Source organism: Leptonychotes weddellii, chromosome 10 (assembly GCF_054177405.1).
Source record: "Leptonychotes weddellii isolate Sample4059 chromosome 10, ASM5417740v2, whole genome shotgun sequence".
NCBI lineage: Eukaryota > Metazoa > Chordata > Mammalia > Carnivora > Phocidae > Leptonychotes > Leptonychotes weddellii.
In genome coordinates, this window is record NC_138378.1 from 46,028,883 (window position 1) to 46,046,970 (window position 18,088).

At 40.3% G+C, this 18,088-nt stretch overlaps 1 protein-coding gene across 2 annotated transcripts in view; it reads left to right on the plus strand.

Annotated features, from left to right (window-relative positions):
- The window catches only part of LOC102750298 (beta-galactoside alpha-2,6-sialyltransferase 2), a 78,751-nt gene that overhangs the window by 53,516 nt on the left and 7,147 nt on the right, over positions 1–18,088 (plus strand). For both annotated transcript variants that reach the window (XM_081833312.1, XM_081833311.1), the window contains exon 5: positions 2,035–2,209. In XM_081833312.1, the coding sequence (XP_081689438.1) occupies positions 2,035–2,209 (175 nt within the window). The remainder of the gene's footprint in view (positions 1–2,034; positions 2,210–18,088) is intronic.

Sequence of the window (18,088 nt, forward strand, 5' to 3'; positions counted from 1 at the left end):
GTAAACTCAGAATGTTTCCATTGTGATAGGGTTACTTTAACTTCTAAGCAGTTACAAGACCTTCTGAAGTAAATTCAAAGTGCTTGTCAAGAGAATTTAAACTTTGTGAATCAGCAGCTCATTATTCTTTAAGTGTAACCTGTTACAGCCTTTCCCGGAGTGTGCCACTCTTTGGCTTCTGCCTCTAAACCCTTTTTTACTTTACATGGTGTAGTGTAAACAAGATTATTACTAGCCATCAAAATATAAGCAAGTTATATTCATGGCATTCTGGCAAATCATTGCCTATCTAAAGGAGCAGCTAGTTCCTTTGGTGAAAACTTGGAAGAAAAGCCAGTGCAGTTTTTAAGGAGGGCTGGGAAATATGTATGACGGTTTAGCCTCGTGAAAGATGCTGTCAGCTGTGCCGAAGAGTGTCTTTCAACTTGTTCTGCCATGACCTAGGAGAGTGCATCCTTCTTAAGATAAAGGTGGGGGAGCTCTTGGCTCCACCAAGAGGTAACTTTCCAAGAGAGCCGCTGTCCAAGGTCACATGGGTCCCTCTGGGGGTGTTTGGTCACTATTCATCTTGAGACCAAGCTGGACGTTTACCTAGCACGATTGCTAACTGGTTGTTAACTAGGAGTACAAACCAGAATCACCTGGAGAGGATTTTTCAGATGTATCTGTCAGAGCCCCATTTCCAGACACGTAGCCTGCAGCCTGAGTGTGTATTTTTTTGAGAAAGCTCTCCAGCTGATTCTCACAGGTACCGTCTACCAAGAATCAAGTGTGAAATGCATGTTGGAACTCTTCAGCTTCCTTTCCAGACTGAAGTTCTCTAGCTTTAAGTTCTGACCTATCTCTTGCTGTTTGTGGACAGACTCAGACCTCTAGCTGTTGGTCCTTGTTTCTTCCTCCTTTGGAAGCAGCCAAGCCCAGGGCACAGAGCTCTCAAACCCAATGGACATGGGCATGACAGTGCCAAAATCCAGGCAGCAGGGCTGCTTTCTGTGTGGCCTGTGCTCTGGAGGAGGAAGGGCTGAGGAAACTGAGGCCCATACTCCTCTTGCTTCCCTCCTGCTGCCTCTTGGCTTGGGGGCAAAGTGTACTACAGATGATTGGGCCTAGTCCTTCTCAAAATTGTTAAAGCCACAGAACCCATCCAACCAGGGAATATTACTTGGGATTGATATATACCTCCTATCTCCCCAAGGTGTCAGTTCGAAGGGATAATGGGGCCCTCAGAGCCTTATGAGCTAAGTCTCTCCCCCACAGACCTCCAAATCCCATTTCATGACGGCACCCAAGACATTCTAAAGACATTTACAAAACAATCAACCTTATTGTGCATTTTTTCATACAATAATGTATGTATAATCAGTAGAGGTATACATTTTGATGAGTGTTAGCAAATTTATATAGCCGTGTATCCACCACCACAGTTAAGAAATGGAATATTTTCATCACTCCAAAGAGTTCCTGGCGCCCCACATGGGGTCTTCCAGGCCCCACCCCAGACCTAGGCAACAACTGGCATGCTTTCTGTCACTATGCATTAGATAAGGAAAATATGTTTTTGAAATGCACTGATTGAGCCCAGGGGTCAGCAAACTACAGCCATCAGCCAAATGTGGCCCTGTTTTGTAAATAAAGTTCTATTGGAATGCAGTAATGCCCATTCGTGCTCTCTCTGCTGTGCCTTTGTCAGTACAACGGAAGAATTGACTAGTTGAAGAAGACCGTGTGGCTCACAAAGCCTCAAGTGCTTACTGTCTGGGCCTTTACAGAAGAGTCCGGCACCCCTGCCCTACCTCATCTCCCATATTTCACTAAAGAACAAAGTATCCATCCTCCAGGGCTGGAACCCTATCTTTCTTTGTTCTGGTTCCCTCTTCCAGTGAGGCAGTGCCTGAAGACGTGACAGTCACCACCTCACTCCCCTCCTGTTCTCTCAGCCTGGAAGGAGCTTCTGCCCCCACCTGGGTGCTGCCCTGTTTCCTTTTCGCACTGTGGTGCTCTGTACTTGATTGTGTTGATTTTTTTTTTTCTTAGTGGTACAAGAAGCCAGATTACAACCTGTTCACTCCATATGTTCAGCACCGTCAGAGAAACCCAAATCAGCCATTTTACATTCTTCATCCAAAATTTATATGGCAGCTTTGGGACATTATCCAGGAGAACACCAAGGAGAAGATTCAGCCCAACCCACCATCTTCCGGCTTCATTGGTAGGTGTATATAAGAACGGATGATCAGGCCGGCAGGATTAGGCTTCGTATTTAGTAAATGTACAGTTACGTTATTTAATCGGAACAATTAGAAGGTGGTTTTAGAGGAAGCATAGATTAGCTGAAGATAGTAGAAATACTCTGTTCTGATTATCTATTGGTGCATAACAAAGTACCCCCCAAATTTCAGGGTGTAAAGCAAGAAGTATTTTATTTTCTGTCATGATTTTGTGGGTCTTGATTTTGGTGGGCTTGGCTGGGTGATTCTTCTGTTCCATGGGCATCGATGAGAGTCACTTGGTGGTACTCATCTGCTTCCTGGGATGGCTTCCCTCCCATGGTTGGCCCCCTTGGTGCAGATGGCTGGGAGGGTGGGCTCAGCCGGGAATGTTGACTCTGTGCCTGCACGTGGTCTCTTATGTGGTGGTCTCAGGGTAATTGGGCCTCTTAAATGGACACTCGGGGATCCCGGCAAGTTTCTTATGGCTGAGGCCTAGAGACCTGCACAGTGCCACTTGCACTGTATTCTGTGGGTCAGAATAGTTAAGGACCCATGGGATTCAAGGGGAGGACACATAGACCCCACCTGGGTCATCTATGAGCCACCATCCACTTACCCATTCACATTGTTCACATGATGCCAGATTGAGGAGGTGAATTTGTGACCGTACGATAGTGTCATGTGCTGCAAGAGAAGAGGTGCAGGCTTTGATGAGAATAATTCTAGAACCTTCTACAGCTCTTGCTACCAGAGTGCACTAGCTCTAATCTAAAAAATGGATTGTTTTATCTAACAGGATCATCACACTTGGCTTATTATATATATTTTTTGCAACCAGACTTTGATCCTCAAAATTTGTGGTCTTACCCCATTTCCTTACCTATGCCTCAGCTAATCATCCCATTATCTCTTTGAATTTACCCAAGTAGGGTAATATTAAGGAATAGCTTCGATCCCCTTGGCAATATGAAAGCTGTAATAGAACCAAAGGATATTAGTTTTGTCCACAAAAAACTGTGATGTTCTCCACCCTAATTTCAATGAATTTACAACACTGCATCTTAATTTGGGCTGCGCTGTGGGTCTCTGTGAATAAAGGAGAGATTTATGGAGATAGTAGTGGTTTGGTTATGGATACAGGACCTTCAAGTATCTGAACTGAGGCTTGTGGATTTTGGAGTGAGTTTCTGGTATTACAATAATGTGAAATATTTTACATAGAATTCAAGACAGAATTTACAATATGACTGCAGATTATTTTCCTCAGGCATAGCTAACCACCCTTTTAAAGTCATGCCTTTGACACTCTATTTCCAAATCAGTCCTGAAATGCTAGGTACTTTATCTTTTGTGCAATTTCATGGGACCCTGTTGATTTAGGAAAGAAAGTATAATCTAGTTTGTCAGCAAAGGTTAAGTGGGATAAAATCACGCTTAGACAGCATAATAGGATGTGGCAGAAGTTTAATAAAATCTTTTTCGTATTATTGCCTTCTCACGAATTCATGGGGCTACCACTTGCTTGGAGCAAAAGTTTTCGAGCACAGTGGAGGCTGTCAGATATACTTACCACAAAGTATAGTTTGAAAGATTCAAGTTGGATCCTCATAGCTGGAGAGAAACATTTTCCCATGTGTTTTTGTTGGACAGAATCCTGCCGCGTATGGCTAGCTTCCTTTCATACCTATTTACTGAGAATTTGGAGTTTTCAGAGACTGACGCTTGCCTTTGAGGCATCTTTTACGTGAAGAAGGGGAAATGCAGTCTGATGGCGTTGCAGGAGTGCTGACTGGGGCGGACAGGTGAAGCATGACTTGTTCTCTGCCATTTACCACCTTTTTGATCGTGGGCAAGTCAATCACTCCTCTGGGCCTCCCTGTGCTCTTAGAAGAGATGAGAATGATAAAATCTTCTTCAAGATGAGTTGGTGCACCCATTTGCCATGATTACTGTTTTCTACCACTTTCCTGCCCAGAGTGGCAGCTGCAAGCCACGGGGGGCTATTTACATTTAAATTAATTAGGATTAAATAAGAGGGAAGCTCCAGGAAGCACTGGCTTCCTTTCTAGCTCTTAGTAGCCACGTGCTCTGGCAGTGCAGAGGGAGACCATCTCCATCATCACACGCAGTTGTATAGGATGGCACTGTGAAGTTCTGCTAGTCAGAGAAGAATGAGAAAGAGCAAGCGGGTAATTATGGAAGTCTCAGTTCCCACTGGGTGGGCTCTGCTCTGCGACTGGAGACACCGATATTGCAGAAGCCACAGCCCGCCATCATCACCTTTGTTTGCTGCTCTTGTCCCCGGCCAGATTTCAGCGTTAGCCCTCACGAAGGATGGGCAGGAGAGGCAGCTTGTGTGAGCTGTGCTCAGCAGAGCACCATTCGCCCTCTGAAGACCCCGCGGACGTTGTAATTGGCCTGCCTCCTCTTGAATCTTGCTCAGAAATATGCTGAGAGCCAGAGTCTGTTTTATAACCTCTCTGATGTTCCTAAGTGTTGGTAAAATGATGTCACTCACATCTCAAACTTTCTGCCATAAGAATTTTTAAAAATCAGTGAGTTATTTTCTCTTATCAAAAAGTGTTCTCCAGGGGGGCCCGGGTGGCTCAGTCGGTTAAGCATTTGATTCTTGATCTCAGCTCAGGTCTCAATCTCAGGGTCATGAATTCAAACACTGCGTTGGGCTCTCCATGCAAGGTGTGGAGCCTACATTTAAAAAAAAAAAAAAAAAGTGTTCTCTAAATACTCCTTCGTGTTCTAAGGTCATGTTGAAAAAAAAACTATTGACTTCTTATCTCACCACCTTATCATTTCCAACACTAACCTCTCCTGTCCCTTACTGAACAGAAGAACCCATCATAGAGCTGGTCAGTGAGATCAGGATGTTTCTGGGTGCACAGCAGAGGGTTCTGCGCAAGTATGGGGGTCAGCAGGACATCCTCTATCAGGGAAGAGTAATTTCCTGATATTCTGCTTTCCTCATCAGCACAGGGCTCCACCCGGAGGTAAAGCAAGATGAGTTCCTGTGCTTTATTGATGTGCGCATCTGTACAGGAAAATAGTCTCACATTTAATTACTTCTATTACTAAACCCACTGCATATATTTTCCTTGTATGTGTTTATGAATCTGCATGTGTAAAATAGAAGGACTCTAAAAGTTGACCGTTTTGAACACACAAGACATTTCTTTCTATGGAAATTTATAGCCAATGGCCGTTAGATTCCCAGGGGAACACACCTAGAACCCCTTAAATGTATTGTGATTGGTTGCTATTCAGAGGCCTATTCCTGGGGCCTCAGTTCATCATATTGGAGGAAGGTGGGGAAGATGGAAGGGAAAAGCCACTAGGTGGATATTAATTAAGCACCTCCTATGTAGCAGGCACAGGGCGAGGCCCAGGGGTAGTGGGAAAGAAACCAGGCAAAGGTCCTGCTCACCACGAACTCACGGTGCAGTGGGTGACCCACGTTACATAAGTGTGTGTTCCCTAAATAAAATAAAATCACAAACTGTGCAATGAAGGAAAAGAACAGGCTGCCTCGAGGGCTGGGAAGTGTCTATTTTGCCCATCGTGTTCATGCTCATAGCCTAGCACATAGGAAGTACAAGAAATAATTATTTGGAGAATGAATGAATGTTTTAGCTCAGTGGTTCTCAAGTTCAGCATATGTCAGAATCACCTGGAGGGTTTGTGTATTAGTTAGCTAAGGCCATGAAGTAAAGTACCCCAAGACTCACCTCCTGGAAGGAATCAGCATTTATTATTTTGTACAATTTCTGTAGTCAGTATGTGGGAGCAGATGGCTGGATGGCTCAGCATGCTCTTTCATGAGGTCGCATTCCAGCTGTCTGGACATAGGTTGGCTGCTCTGTTTTCTAAGTGGCTCACTCACAAGATGGCTGTTGGCCAAAGGCCTCAAATCCTCACCACAGGGACCTCTCTAGGTGTACTTGGAAGTCCTCACAACATGGCAGCCAGCTTCCCTACAGCAAGCGATCTGAGAGAGCAAAGAGGAGGCCACGGTACTTTTTATGGTGTCGTACATTATCCCCGTGGCTACATTCTGTTTGTTACATCAGTCAGTCCCATTGTTGTGGGATGGAACTACCCAAAGATGGGAACACCAGGTAGGGATCCTGGGGGCCCTGCTGAAGCCTGGCTCCCACACCTTTCTAACACACAGACACCTGGGCCCATCCTAGAGTTTCTGAGGAGGTGGAAGGGGCAAGAATTTGCATTTCTGCCGGTTCTTAAGTGATGCTAATGCGCTGGTCCTTGTTCTGTGCTTTGAGAACCACCTTTCTAGCGTTTTAGAATCTTAAAGTTATAAGGAACTTTAGAAATCTGGTCTGCAGATCCTGTATTGATAGACGTGCCATCAAGGTGATAAGCATTTGGCTCAGGAGAACACAGGATGCGACCAATACATTATTCTTTTTGTTTCTTTGAAGACATAGCTAAAAAATTTACTCTTATCATTACTGATGGACTTCTTTCATGTCTTGAAAACTCGTGAAATGTCATACATAACAGCTGGCTGTAAATGTCTTCTTAAAAGTGGATTTTTGTTTGGTTGGTTGGTTGACTCTATCATCTTCGGACCCAGATTCTTTACATATACTGATTGTTTGGGTATAAGTTTTGGCACCAATAAGCAAGGTCCCAACTCTAATTGATTGCAGGAAACCATCCTCAGGAATATTCAAGCAGATGGGTCAGCCAACATCTCCCATTCTAAAAGCATGACATCATTTTTGGACCTTCATTAGGAACCCCTAACCCTGGACCAGCCGTCTCCTTGATGGAACATAAATCTCGAGGGCTTGCCTGGTAGATAGGAGCTATGGTGGGTATGTGTGTTTTCTGTGGGGAAAAGAGAGCAAGAAATACATAGTCCCTCCCCCCCAACCTTATCTGCAGAGGATACATTCCAAGACCCCCAGTGGATGCCTAAAACCTCAGATAGTCCCAAACCCTATTTAGACTGTGTTTTTTCCTGTACATATATACTGATGAAGAAGTTGAATTCATAAATTATAAATTATTTATAACAGTGTATCCCAAGAAAAGTTATGTGAATACAGTCTATCAAACTCTGTTATTGTACTGTACTCACCTTTCTTCTTGTGCTGCTGTGAGATTTGATAAAATGCCCACATGCTGAAGTGAGGCGAATGATGTGGGCATTGGGACTTGGCGTTTGGCCACTTACTGACCCTCTGATGGTATGTCAGGAGGATCTGCTTCCAGACTGCAGGTGATTGTGAGTAACTGAATCTGCAGGATTAGGGGAGACTACAGTGTTGAAGGGAAGAAGAGTCTAGAAGCTACTTCTGTCCACTGCACCATTCTGAATATTCCTTAGAGCAAGCTTGGAAATATTTCTGTATCAGCACTGTCTTTGATCACAATACCCGAGTATGCATTGTACTTTTTCCTGGGTTCTGTGGGATCTGTGTATTATCAGCTCTTATGGAGAAGTTTTCTTATGGGCAAGATGTCCTAGTAAGATCAGATTCAGGCACAGATATTTCACTTGCACCTAAATAAATTCTTCTTGTTTTATCCACAAATAATAGGAACTGCCTTTTCTGATTATAAAGAAAGAGCAGTAAATTGTGTAAGACTTGACAAACACATTGACCTAGCATTGAAGAAAACAAACTCTGAGAGCTTCTTCACTGAAACTCATTTTATTGCTGGAAAAGCATCCCAGAAGTTTCTTTTTCGGTTTGTTTGTTTGTTTAAAGATTTATTTATTTTAGAGAGAGAGAGAGAGAGAGTGCAAGTGGAGGGAGGGACAGAGGGAGAGGGAGAGAGAGAATCTCAAACAGACTCCCTGCTGAGCACGGAGCCTGATGTGGGGCTCGATCTTAGGACCCTGAGATCAGGACCTGAACTGAAACCAAGAGGCAGACACTCAACAGACTGAGCCACCCAGGCACGCCCAGAAACTTCTAATTCACATACATAAAGGACTTATCAAAGCTAATAATTTTAATATGCTTTCTTTATAATTAAACTAAATTAGAGAACATATGTGAACAGTTTTTATAATATTGACACAATGTAAATACATTTTAAGATCAAGTGAATTAAACTATACTTTCATTACAAGCTTTATTTAATAAGATACTTATTAAAGATTTAATATCTATGATATATACTGAAGGTAGTACTCTCATATTTCTAAATGAATATTTTAAACTATGATTTCTCCTTTTTTTATAACATCAAACCGATATTACTACCAAACTACTCTACCAAACAAAATATTTTGAAGAGTCACTGCTAAAGAAATGAATATTCACTGCAATTAAACATGAAAACTAACTCAAAGTTGGACATTGATTAGTGATAATTATCTTTCAAAATATTTTAGTGTAACTGTGTAAATATATTCTGACTTGTTAACAAGATCATTATGTGAAAATCAGTGAAAACTTGACTAACTTTTCAAGAAATCTCATTATTAACATATATAAGTCTAAGGAGATTTAGATATTATTTATCCCAACATAGATATTGGTCCAAAGCTTTCACCAAACCTGAAGGAAGAGACTGGCTGTCTTGCTTTATGAGATTTTTCTTTGTAACAGAAAAGTCTCCTTAGTGGGCCCTTATACAAAGGGGAAAATAACATTATAACTAAATATTTAAACAGTTTTTTAAAGCACCAGATAATCCCACCACCACCTCCAGTACTGCCATCTGGTTGTATTTTAGTCTATACTCTTCCAAATCATGACCACAGAGTTCTGTTTTCTTAACATTGTTTAATGAGGGGTGCCTGGGCGACGCAGTCAGTTAAGCATCTGACTCTTGATTTTGCCTCAGATCATGATCTCAGGATCCTGGGATCAAGCCCTCCATTGGGCTCCACACTCACCAGGGAGTCTGCTTGAGATTCTCTCTCTCTCTCTCCCTCTGCACCTCCCTCCGCTGGTGCACACACTCTCTCTCTCTCTCAAATAAATAAATAAATCTTAAAAAAAAAAATTGTTGTAATGAATGAGCTTCCATCAGTGTGTGGTACCGCGCAACAGGTGCACAGTAAATGTTTGCTCAATGAATGAAGGGATAAACAAATGAATGAGAAGTTGTGATTTATGCCACCTTAAAGACTCTCACATCTGATTCAGCTGGTCTCACATGTAGAAAGATGCCCACCTCTTCTCCTGTCACTAGATGTGTGTGCTGTGTCCTGTGGTTAAGACCTTGGGCTCTGCAGAGACCAAAACCAACCCTTGGTTCTACCAGTCAACTAAATATGTGATCTTGAGCAAGTTACTCCAAACCTCCAAGCCTCAGTTCTTTCAACGAGAAAATGAAGATCCAGGTGGTGCCTTTATGTTTGAAGTACCATATGTAAATTATCATGTGCTTAGCACAATAGCTAATGTTTTCTGTTCACTGTTACTGTGATGTTTCTCATCTAAAACGTTATGCTCGGTTAAATAAGACCATATTCGCAAATATAAAAATGCTGTTCTTTTGTTAAGATACATAATCAAGGGGCGCCTGTGTGGCTCAGTCGTTAAGTGTCTGCCTTCGGCTTGGGTCATGATTCCGGGGTCCTGGGATCGAGCCCCGCATCGGGCTCCCTGCTCAGCGGGAAGCCTGCTTCTCCCTCTCCCACTCCCCCTCCTTGTGTTCCCTCTCTCACTGTGTCTCTCTCTCAAATAAATAAATAAAATCTTTAAAAAAAAAGATACATAATCAAACAAATACACTTGTTCTCTTTGATATTACAGAGGCCATATCAGTACATCAAATAGAAATATCATAACTTATGCCTCTCTTTAGTTGTTGAGTATTTAAGTTGTTTCAGAGTATTTGATATTCTCAAACAATTATATTAATGAGTCATCATTGTATCTATGTACAAAAAATACTAGAGTTTATTCTGTATGTGAATACATAGATTTTTCTTCCTTTAAACCATTTCCTAAGATAGATTCCCAAGAGTATTAGTGCCGAGCAAAGAGTATGTATGATATTTTGATGTCAGTTTGTTACGTATTGACATACTGCTTTTTCTTTGACTTTCTAATTGGAGCCTTACAGTTCACAGAAAGAGGCACACTGGTAGATACACTGGGAATGTGGTACATGAACCATCCTCTTCTCTAGAGAAGCAGTAAAGGGATTCTTGGCCCTGGTGGACAGCACATGCATTTTTTAAATTAAAAGGAAGTAACATGGATCAAGCTAATTTTGATGATCCATAAGGACTTCTTTCTTTGGAACAACTTTTTTACCTAATTAGGTTCCTTACCTTCAGCCCACTGGGCAGCTGTTCATGCACATATGAGTAGCATTTCTCTCTTTCATCCCTAGTTGGATACTAGAGATTTACCTTGTTATTTGGTACTTGGAAGTCGTTTTGACTGTACCTTAGCCTGACTGAGGATAAGGAATAATTTACTTGGAATCCCACGGCTTCCATTTTGTTCTCATAAAGAGAGATATTTTTATAGAAGGTCAGTGAACTCACCTGGGGTCATAAAGCATGGCTGGATTGGTTTGTCACTTACATGCAGTAGGGCATCCAGCCAAGCCAGGAGGCACCAGCTTCACCATCCCTGGCTCATAGCCTGAGGACCAGCAGACAGACAAGCCTGGCAGCACAGGTCCCAACCAGTGGCACAGAGAGGGGAGACTCTCTACTTAAATCTACAATTGACCAATTGACGATATTTTTATTGTACAAACCACCAGCACATCCTGCCACTTTTTAAAAGGCAGCCACTACTGATTATAATTATAACTAATATTTCTGGAATTCATAAATGCAGACACTATAATTTCAGACTATTTAAATATGCACAAGAGGGGCGCCTGGGTGGCTCAGTCGTTAGGCGTCTGCCTTCGGCTCAGGTCATGATCCCAGGGTCCTGGGATTGAGCCCCGCATCGGGCTCCCTGCTCTGTGGGAAGCCTGCTTCTCCCACTCCCCCTGCTTGTGCTCTCTCTCTTGCTGTGTCTCTCTCTATCAAATAAATAAATGAAATCTTAAATATGCATAAGAATAATAGGCTTAAAAGCAAGTCATAACTTTCTTTTCCATTTTGTATTGCTTTTGGGGGTTCTAATTTTCCAGTATATCACCCAAACTCAGATGTTTAGCACAAAATAATCAGCCACTTAACATTCATATTTATGATTGTGTAAAATACATCACAATTATATTGATTAGGAACAACTTTTGCATTTCCTTATGAATAGTGAATCCTGAATGTGTATTACCATCAAATAATACAATATAAATCAGTGAAAAATTGGCCTTCAAGTATTACCCCTGCATGATATGATTTTATCTAATAAGGTAGATGCTTCTTAAACTATTGCTATAGTACATCAAGTTTAAGTCTCCAAACCACCTTTTAATTACAAATATTTTCTGGAGCTCTCCCCTGAAGAGTTGCTTTTGCTCTTAAATAATCCTAAGTATAGTTCTCACGATTTCCTATTTCATGATGAATTTATGGGGAAACCTGACAGAGCTGCTAGATTTCCATTAGACTGGCATGTTCCATACACTTAGGTTTTCTTTCACTCTAACCTCTCCTTCGGAAATATGTTTTGCAGTGTTGTATTGGTCATTCTCAGAAATTCCTAATTTACCTTACATATGACTTATGTTCAAATGTTAACTGGAACTGATGTAGGCCAGTATTTTGTCTGTCACTTACATTGTGTTCTTTATATCCATAGCTTCTGTGCCATGTGTTGAAAGGATATATTCGTTAAGGAGAAAATTCTATCATTCTGAACGATTTTGGATGTTACTTTAAATATTTTGCCGGGTGAAAGCAAGAGAATTTTAATCACAGTTAAAGTCAAGGCTATAAATGATTACACTATACTAGATGGGGAAACACATCAAATGCAAAGCTAGATACGCAAAGTCGAGTTTTATAGGGGAAACCTAATTCAGAATTTGTTGATACTCTGCACATGGGTTGCAGTTTGCTTTTTATGCTGATTTTGGAGCAAATAAGTGTTTATACTGCTAGTCATATAATGTGACATTTTATTAAGACCAGTTGAAATGCTTTTTAATTGGTTTGATAATTACATTGCATTATAATACTTAAAGACATATAATTTGGCAAATGAATGCTTCTTGAGACATAATTGCCCAGAAAAAAATGTGCGCTTTTTTTTTTTCTTTAGATGAATCCCTAGTATGGACTCATTGATAAAAACTGGCCAAAGAAACTGAATGTTAATTGAATTATATTTAAAGATTTTAAAAAGCTGACTACATGCCCATCTGATTGGCTTAGAAAAATACATTCAAAAGTTTCTAAATACTCATCTGCCTATCTAAAAGTCTGGCCTCATGTTAAAAGAAAGAATTTTTTATATTGAGGTTTAATTGATGTACATTATATTAGTTTCAGGTGTAGATCAAGATGATTTGATTGTTTCTATTGCAAAATGATCACCACAGTAAGTTTAGTTAACATCCGTCACCATGCCTGGTTTGCAGAATTTTTTCTTATGATGAGAACTTTTAAGATCTACTCTCTTAGCAACTTTCCAATATGTAGTAGAGTGTTATTAACTACAGTCTCAATGCTGTATGTTATATCCCATGACATATTTATTGCATAACTGGAAGTTTGTACCTTTTGACCCCCTTCACCTGTTTTCCCCACCCTCCCACCTCTGGCAGCCACCAATCTGTTCTCTGTATTTATGAGGGTGTTTTTTGTTTCTTGTTTGTTTGTTTGTTTGTTTTTATTCCACATATAAATGAGATCACATGGCATTTGTCATTCTCTGTCTAACTTATTTCATGCAGCGTAATACCTTCTAGGTCTACCTTTCTTCACTTAGCAATGCCTTCAAGGACACATAAGCTGTTTCCATATCTTGGCTATTGTAAATAATGCTGCAGTGAACATAGGGGTGCAGATATTTTTCCAGGTGGCTTCATTTTCTTTGGGTAAATACTGAGAAGTGGAATTGCTGGATCATAATGTAATTCTATTTTTAATTTTTTGAGGAATCGCCATACTGTTTTCCATAGTGGCTGCACCAATTTACATTCCCACCAACAGTGCACAAGGGTTTCTTTTTCTCCGCATCCTTGCCAAAACTTGTTATTTCTTGTCTTTTTGTTGATAGCCATTCTAACAGGTGTGACATAATATCTCATTGTGGTTTTGATTTGCATTTCCCTGATGATGAGTGATGTTGAGCATCTTTTCGTGTACCTCTTGGCCATCTGTATGTTTTCTTTAGAAAAATGTCTATTCAGTCTTCTGCCCATTTTTTAATTGGATTGTTGGGGGTTTTTCCTATTAAGTTGTATGAGTTCTTTATGTATTTTGGATATTAACCCCTTTTCAGGTATGTGATTTACAAATATTTTCTCCTGTTCAGTAGGTTGTCTTTTCATTTTGTTGATGGTTTCCTTTGCTTTGAAGAAGTTTTTTAGTTTGATGTAGTCCTACTTGTTTCTTTTTGGTTTTGGTGTCAAATCCAAAAATTCATTGCCAAGACCCAGGTTAAGGAGCTCATACCTGTTTTCTTCTAGGAGTTTTATGGGTTCGGGTTTTACGTTCAAGTCTTTAATCTATTTTGAGTTAATTTTTGTGTATGGTATAAGATAGCACTCCAATTTCATCTTTTGCATGTGGCTGTCCAGTTTTCCCAATGCCATTTATTGAAGAGACTTTCCTTCCTCCATTGCATATTCTTGGCTCTTTTGTTGGAATTTATTTGACCATATAAGTTTGGGTTTATTTCTGGGTTCTCTATTCTGTTCCATTGACCTATGTGTCCGATTTTATGCCAGTACCATACTGTTTTGATTACTATACCTTTGTAACATAGTTTGAAATCAAGGGAGGGTGTTGCCTCTAGCTCTGTTCTTCTTTTTCAAAATTGTTTTGGCTATTTGGGGTCTTTTGTGGTTCCATACAAATTTTCAGAACTTTTTGTTCTATTTCTGTGGAAAAAAAATGCTACTGGGATTTTGATATGGACTGCATTGAATCTGCAGATTGCTTTGGGTAGTATGGATATTTTAACAATATTAGTTCTTCCAGTCCATGAGCATGGAATATCTTTCCATTTATTTGTGTCTTCTTCAGTTTCTTTCATCAGTATCTTACAGGTTTCAGTGTGCAGATCTTTCACCTTCTTAGTTAAATTTATTCCTAGGTATTTTATTGTTTATAATGCAATTGTAAATAGGATTGTTACCTTAATTTTTCTTTCTGATAGCTTGTTATTAGTGTAGGGAAACAAAACAAATTTTTTTGTATATTGATTTTATATCCTGCAAATTTACTGAATTCATTTATTAGTTCTAACAGGTTTTGGTCTAGTCTTCAGAGTTTTGTATATCTAGTATCATGTCATCTGCAAATAGTGACAGTTTTACTTCTTCCTTTCCAATCCGAATGCCTTTTATTTCTTTTTCTTGCCTAATTGCTCTGGCTAAGACTTTATACTATGCTGGATAAAAGTGGCAAAAGTGGACATTCTTGTCTTGTTCCTGATCTCAGAGGGAAAACTTTTAGCTTTCCATCATTGGGTATGATGTAGCTGTGGGCTAGTCATATATGGCCTTTATTATGTTGAGGTACATTTCCTCTATACCCATTTTGTTGAGAACTTTGATCATTAATGGATGTTGAATTTTGTCAAATGCTTTCCTACATCTACTGTGATGATCATATGATTTTTATCCTTCATTTTGTTAAAGTGGCCTATCATATTGATTGATTGATTGATGCTGAATCATCCTTATATCCCTAGAACAAATCCCACTTGATTGTGGTATATGATCCTTTTAATGTATTGTTGAATTTGGTTTACTGATATTTTGTTGAGCATGTTTATACTTATGTTCATCAGGGATATTGGCCTGTGATTTTCTTTTATTGCAGTGTCCTTGTCTGGTTTTGGTATCAGGGTAATGCTGGCCTCGTAAAATGAATTTGGAAGTGTTCCGATCTCCTCTGTGTTTTGGAAGAGTTTGAGAAGGATTGGTATTAATTCTTCTTTGAATGCTAGGTGAAAGCAGTAAAATTTTATTAGTGATGAAAGCAGTTACTTTCTGGTAGTCCTTAAAATTACTTAACATAAAAGTTTAAGTGATTTTTTTTAGAAATTCTTTACCAAGTAGCATAGTATTAAATTATTTGTATTCTTTTTGATTTTTAGGTAATCCTGAGCAGTCCTAAGAGAGGAAATGAATAAAAGAATAAAAACATTTTTAGCATAACCAGATGTGAATTCCCCATATTGGTCTGGCATGGAGAACTGATTATGAAGTAACATGATACTTTGAATTTATCCATTTTTGGTATCTTTGCAGAAAAGATTTAACCTGGCAGGCTTGACTGCTGATCTTTAGGAAGGCATGCTTACAAAGTTGGCCCTTGGCTGGCATCTGGGATCTTTGATTTGGGAAGGTTCCCAACCCCATAACTGATAAGAGTAGTTCACCATGCCTAGACTGTTTATGTAAGCAGTATGGTTTATGCTGAACACCTGCTTTCATTCTGGAAGTCTGGAATTTTGGTATGTGCCAAGCAGAGACTGCCTACACGACCAGTTCCCAGCAAAAATCTTGAGTAATGAGTCTCTCAAAAACTTCCCTGATTGGCAGCATTTCACGTGTTGCTAGGGGTATTAAGCAAATCCCATGTGACTCCATTGGGAGTAGAAACTTGGCCTTAGTTTCCCCTTGAACTTTGGCTGATTTTGCCTTGTATCCTTTTGCTTTAATAAATCATAGCTGAATATCACTAAATATTGGGACCTGTGGGTCCTCCTAGTGAATCATCAAACCTGGGGGTGGGCTGGGGACCCTCAACACGGTACTCTATTGGTAGTAATTCAGAGGACGTCTGAGGACCATGTGTTGCCGGCGGATAATAGGGCTCAGCCTCACAACACTTACAGAAGCAATGTTGGTGGTAGGGCTCAAACATTTTTTCCCGGTACAGTCTGTAAAACACTTTCTTCAGGTCATCCAAAGAATTGTAGGTTAGGTGCTCACTACCTCTTTTTAAAATTTAAAGGTTAGTTCTTTAATTTACTTTCTCTTAATCCCCCAATGATTAGCACTGTGCCCAGTTTAATAAATGTTGAATTTAATTGAAGAGGCCTCCAGCAGAATGTGATCTTTCCCAGCCCTGTCCCAACCTTGCCTCACTGCGGTGTCTCCACCCACACGCCCTGTTCCCTAACACACACCCTGTGAACTGTGCCAGGGCTATTCTAGAACTCCAAATATTGATGTCTGCCTAGTTCCTTTTTGCAAAACAAGAAGAAATTTCGTCTTTAGGATTTTGTGTGTGGCTATTCACTCATTGTATAACTGATGTATAGATTTGACCACATTTAGTAATAGTGATTTTCAGTATTTATTATATGACAGAGTCTGAATCTAAACTCAAAACGATGTGTAATAATGGCCTGAATAAATGGAAAAGCAGAGTATGCATATGCCAAATGAATTGACCATGCTGTCTGAAAAAAGTTCAAAGTAAGAAAAGTATTCTGCAGCTTTGGTTCCATCGGTCTGGCCCACTTTTCACATGTGCCCAACAAATTGTAAATTAATGTTCCCTTCTCTTTGAAGGGGTTGCCGTACCAGTTGTGATGTTAACACTACAGCTAGCTGCCGTTTAAACATGTAGAGCATATTCTGCCAGTAAGTCTTAGGATGCTCTAGGCACACGGTTACCGGAAGCCACAAGTTCATATGAGCGCACTATGGGATGGACAACTGCTATTGTTAAGTCTGTATCAGATAGGGAAAAGATCAGGAGGAATTGTGCAGATAACTCAAGGCAAGAACCCACACTTTCTTAACCTCTCTTGGCATCCATTTTGGACTATCATGAACTAACTGCCAAGTTTCTGCATTTCTGAAGCTCTAGAAGTTATTTTAAAATACAAGGTATTTATATATGAGAACACTAAAATGTACCTATTTACTTGCAGTGAATCTGTAACTTCTTGCCTAGTCTTCTGAAAAAATTTATATTGTATATCTAGCAAACGCATGGTTTAAAATGTAATAATTAGGGGCGCCTGGATGGCTCAGTCAGTTAAGTGTCTATCTTCAGTTTAGGTCATGATCCCGGAGTCCTGGGATCGAGCTCTGAGTCAGCTCCCTGCTTGGCGGGGAGTCTGCCTCTCCTTCTGCCCCTCACCCCACTTGTGCTTATTCACCCTCGCTCTCTCTCTCTCTCTCAAATAAATAAATAAAATCTTTTAAAAAAATGTAATAATTAACCAGCAGCAAGAGTGAAAATTTTCTCTCGGAAACATCTATTAAGATTCAAAGAACTTGGGGTGCCTGGGTGGCTCAGTCGTTAAGCGTCTGCCTTTGGCTCAGGTCATGATCCCAGGGTCCTGGGATCGAGCCCCGCATCGGGCTCCCCGCTCCGCAGGAAGCCTGCTTCTCCCTCTCCCACTCCCCCTGCTTATGTTCCCTCTCTCGCTGTACCTCTCTCTGTCAAATAAATAAATAAAATCTTTAAAAAAAAAAAATTCAAAGATCTTAATAGATGCTCTTTTCTTTTCTTTTTTTAGAGAGAGAGCACGAGCAGGGAGGAGCAGAGGGAGAGGGAGAGAATCTTTTTTTTTTTTTTAAAGATTTTTTTCATTTATTTTTTTGACAGAGACATAGCGAGAGCAGGGGCAATTTTAATGCTCCCTGGGCACATGGCTTTCTCATTCACCATGTGAATCAGTAGATGATTTTATGAGGAGGAGGGAAAAAATATTTCTAGAGCAGTAATTGCTCATCAGAAGGAGAGAGACTTCTTTATCGCCTGTGCTGCATGTTTAGGTGTTGATACCCACTCTCCTCGGTGACTTCAGGAGTGAAGTGCT